This window comes from Crocodylus porosus, unplaced genomic scaffold, assembly GCF_001723895.1.
Source record: "Crocodylus porosus isolate Cpor-Errol unplaced genomic scaffold, CroPor_comp1, whole genome shotgun sequence".
NCBI classification, from domain to species: Eukaryota; Metazoa; Chordata; order Crocodylia; family Crocodylidae; genus Crocodylus; species Crocodylus porosus.
The window spans coordinates 49014549-49017195 of NW_017728918.1; the positions used below are offsets into that span (position 1 = coordinate 49014549).

The window sequence follows — 2647 nt, forward strand, 5'->3', positions numbered from 1 at the left end:
TATTATTTGTTCATATAATATATGTATATCCGTTTTGCTGGTGAAAGATTAGCCTATAATAATAAGCTTATGTATACAAGCTGATAGAGAAAATAATTTTTGAAAACTCAGCTGTTAGGTTTACAGGAATTTGTTCTAAGTTGTAAGTAGATATTTATTGTTAGAATTCTGGCAAATCTTAAGCATTCTTTAAAAAACCTCAAGAACCAGAACAACTTGTTGGTTTCTTGGGTGATTTACAGTTTGTAGTTTATTTTCTTATCGTATTTTTCTTGTCTTTCTATAGGGCTGAAAGATACACAGGAGTCTTCATGGATATAGTTGATACATTTAACCATTTAATTCCTACTGAACACTTAGATGATGCCCTATTTCTAGGATCCAACCTGGAGAATGAAGTCTGTGAGGATTTTAGTACAAGTCAAAATGTCTTAGAGGATTCGCTGAAGAACATGCTCAGCGATAAGGATCCTATGCTAGGATCTGCAAGTGCCCAGTTCTGTTTGCCTGTTTTGGATAGCAATGATCCCAATTTCCAGATGCCTTGTTCAACAGGTAAATCTTACAATTTTTTAAGATTCCAGTTAAAAATACAGTAATACTTAGTGCCATCCCTTTTTGTTAATGTAGAATAAAATGAGTTGGGGGTTTACCCCTTCTCTGTTTTATGGATTAGGTCTCAGGCATTAAAACTCCCTTCATTTCTCTTGAAGATAACAATATTTACAAAAGGGGACTTCATGCTTGTGATAGAGGGAGGTACAGTCTGAATCCTTCTTAGGCTTTTCTTTGTGTACATTTTCCCTCAATCAGATAGTGACATGCTTTACTTTTACTAGTTTACTAGTTAGGTATATTATTTATGTAATCAGCTACTTTTAAAACTGAAGTAACACAGAGTTAGTAATAGGGGTACTAGTTACAATCCATTGTTCTAGTTTCTGGGACACAGTGATAGTCTTAGTTCTAGTGCTGAGATGATATCAGAAAAAGTGATAGTGCTTTGTGGTCTTTGGTGGCCATAGTTATAATTTCATTTTATATCAACATCTTTAAAAGTTACTTAAACATTTATCAACTTACTCTGAGTAAATCACGACCATGAGAATTACAATTAGCACTTGAATTATATCTCTCAACAGAATTGTATATAGCTCTTGAATTATTTTGTCACAATTAGCACTTGAATTATTTCTGTAGGACATAGAATGAACTAAAATCTCCACTCAGCTTTCGTTTTGTAGCAGCAGCTAACAACAAATCCAGAAAATAATGATTAAAACAATTATAAATTTGAACTATAAAAGAAAGCTAAGTGGCTGACTCTTATTTCTTTTTTATAATGACTAAAGACAGTTTCAGGTAATACTGTCCCTTGCCTCCCTTTTCTTTATCATTCTTTCTACACTCCTGCAATACCATGATTCCAAAAACCACCCCCTAAATAGTAATCCTGTCTATTTTAATGTAAAAAAAAAAAAAAAAAATCAAATATTCACTTCTGTCTTTCTGCTTATGGACTGTGGCAAAATTGGATTATATGAATAGTGATGAAGCAAAGGCTGTAATTGAACTTGTAGCTCATTTCTTCTGCTTGGGAATTCAGGTACTTCTGCTAAGATGAGTCAAAAGTGTACATAGTCTTGATTATACCTGTGTTTTTTTATATATAAAACGTGTGTTTGTACAGGTGTATGTGTGTAAAATGTATGTCATTTTATATATGTTTTGAAGACTTCTGAAAAAATGGACATGAATAATAGTAACAGACATAAAATCTGTAGAGGTGCACCGATACACCGGTCCGATATCAGATCGGTATTGATATAAAGAAAATTGACTGTATCAGAAATTGGCCTTGTAAAACATCAGCCAATAATTTAGCCGATAAATACCTGTGCGTGCGCACAGTACAGCACACAGTACAATGAAGAGCAGAGCCTGGCAGCATGAAGAGCTGTGTGCAGCTGGTAAGTTCGTTGTGGTGGAAGGGGAGGGGAGGGAAGGGCTATGGGGGGTGGCAGATCAACACCCCCTGCAGTGAGGGAGAGACTGGGGCAGGTGCTGCCCAGCTGTGGTGGTGTGAGGCACAGGATGGAGCCACGGCTCATTGGATGGGGAGGATAGGGGCAGCTCATGCTGCTGCTTGTATCCTGGGAGGGTGAGGTAGGGCGTGTGTCCCCTGGATCTGTGTGGGGTGCAGCAGGAGGGCTGCAGCTGTGGGCTGGAGTCGGGGCTGCACTGGGCTCTTCTTGGCGGAGGCTGCAGAGGGGGCTGCGACCACCCCAGATTTTGCTATAGCCCCCTCCCAGCGCTGCAGCCGCATGTCTGGTGCAGCCCTGGCTCTTCACAGCATGTGTGTGGGAGGCAGGGGTTGAGCTGGGAAGAGCCAGGGCTGTGCCAGATGTGTAGTGGTAGTGCTGGCAGGGTGCTCTGGCAAAATTTGGGGTGGTTGCAGCCCCCTTTGTAGCCCCCACCCTGAGCCTGGTGCAGCTGCAGCTCCCCAGCCCCGCTCCTCACAGATCTGGGGGTCACATGGCCCCCACCCCCCAGGTGCCCTCCCAGGATGCTCACAGTTGTGGGAGCTGCCCCTCCCCTTCCCGTACCCCCCACCAGTGACCTGTGGCTCTGTCCCGCATCCCACCCC

At 41.7% G+C, this 2647-nt stretch overlaps 1 protein-coding gene across 5 annotated transcripts in view; it reads left to right on the plus strand.

The window, feature by feature from the left end:
- The first annotated feature begins 256 nt into the window (after positions 1-256).
- The window catches only part of PHF3 (PHD finger protein 3), a 76991-nt gene continuing 74600 nt past the window's right edge, over positions 257-2647 (plus strand). For 2 of the 5 annotated variants that reach the window (XM_019537592.1, XM_019537593.1), the window contains exon 1: positions 257-555. In XM_019537592.1, coding sequence (XP_019393137.1) covers positions 312-555 — 244 coding nt within the window. In that variant the 5' untranslated portion in view covers positions 257-311. The remainder of the gene's footprint in view (positions 556-2647) is intronic. The other 3 variants (XM_019537594.1, XM_019537596.1, XM_019537595.1) reach the window with 2 other exon arrangements.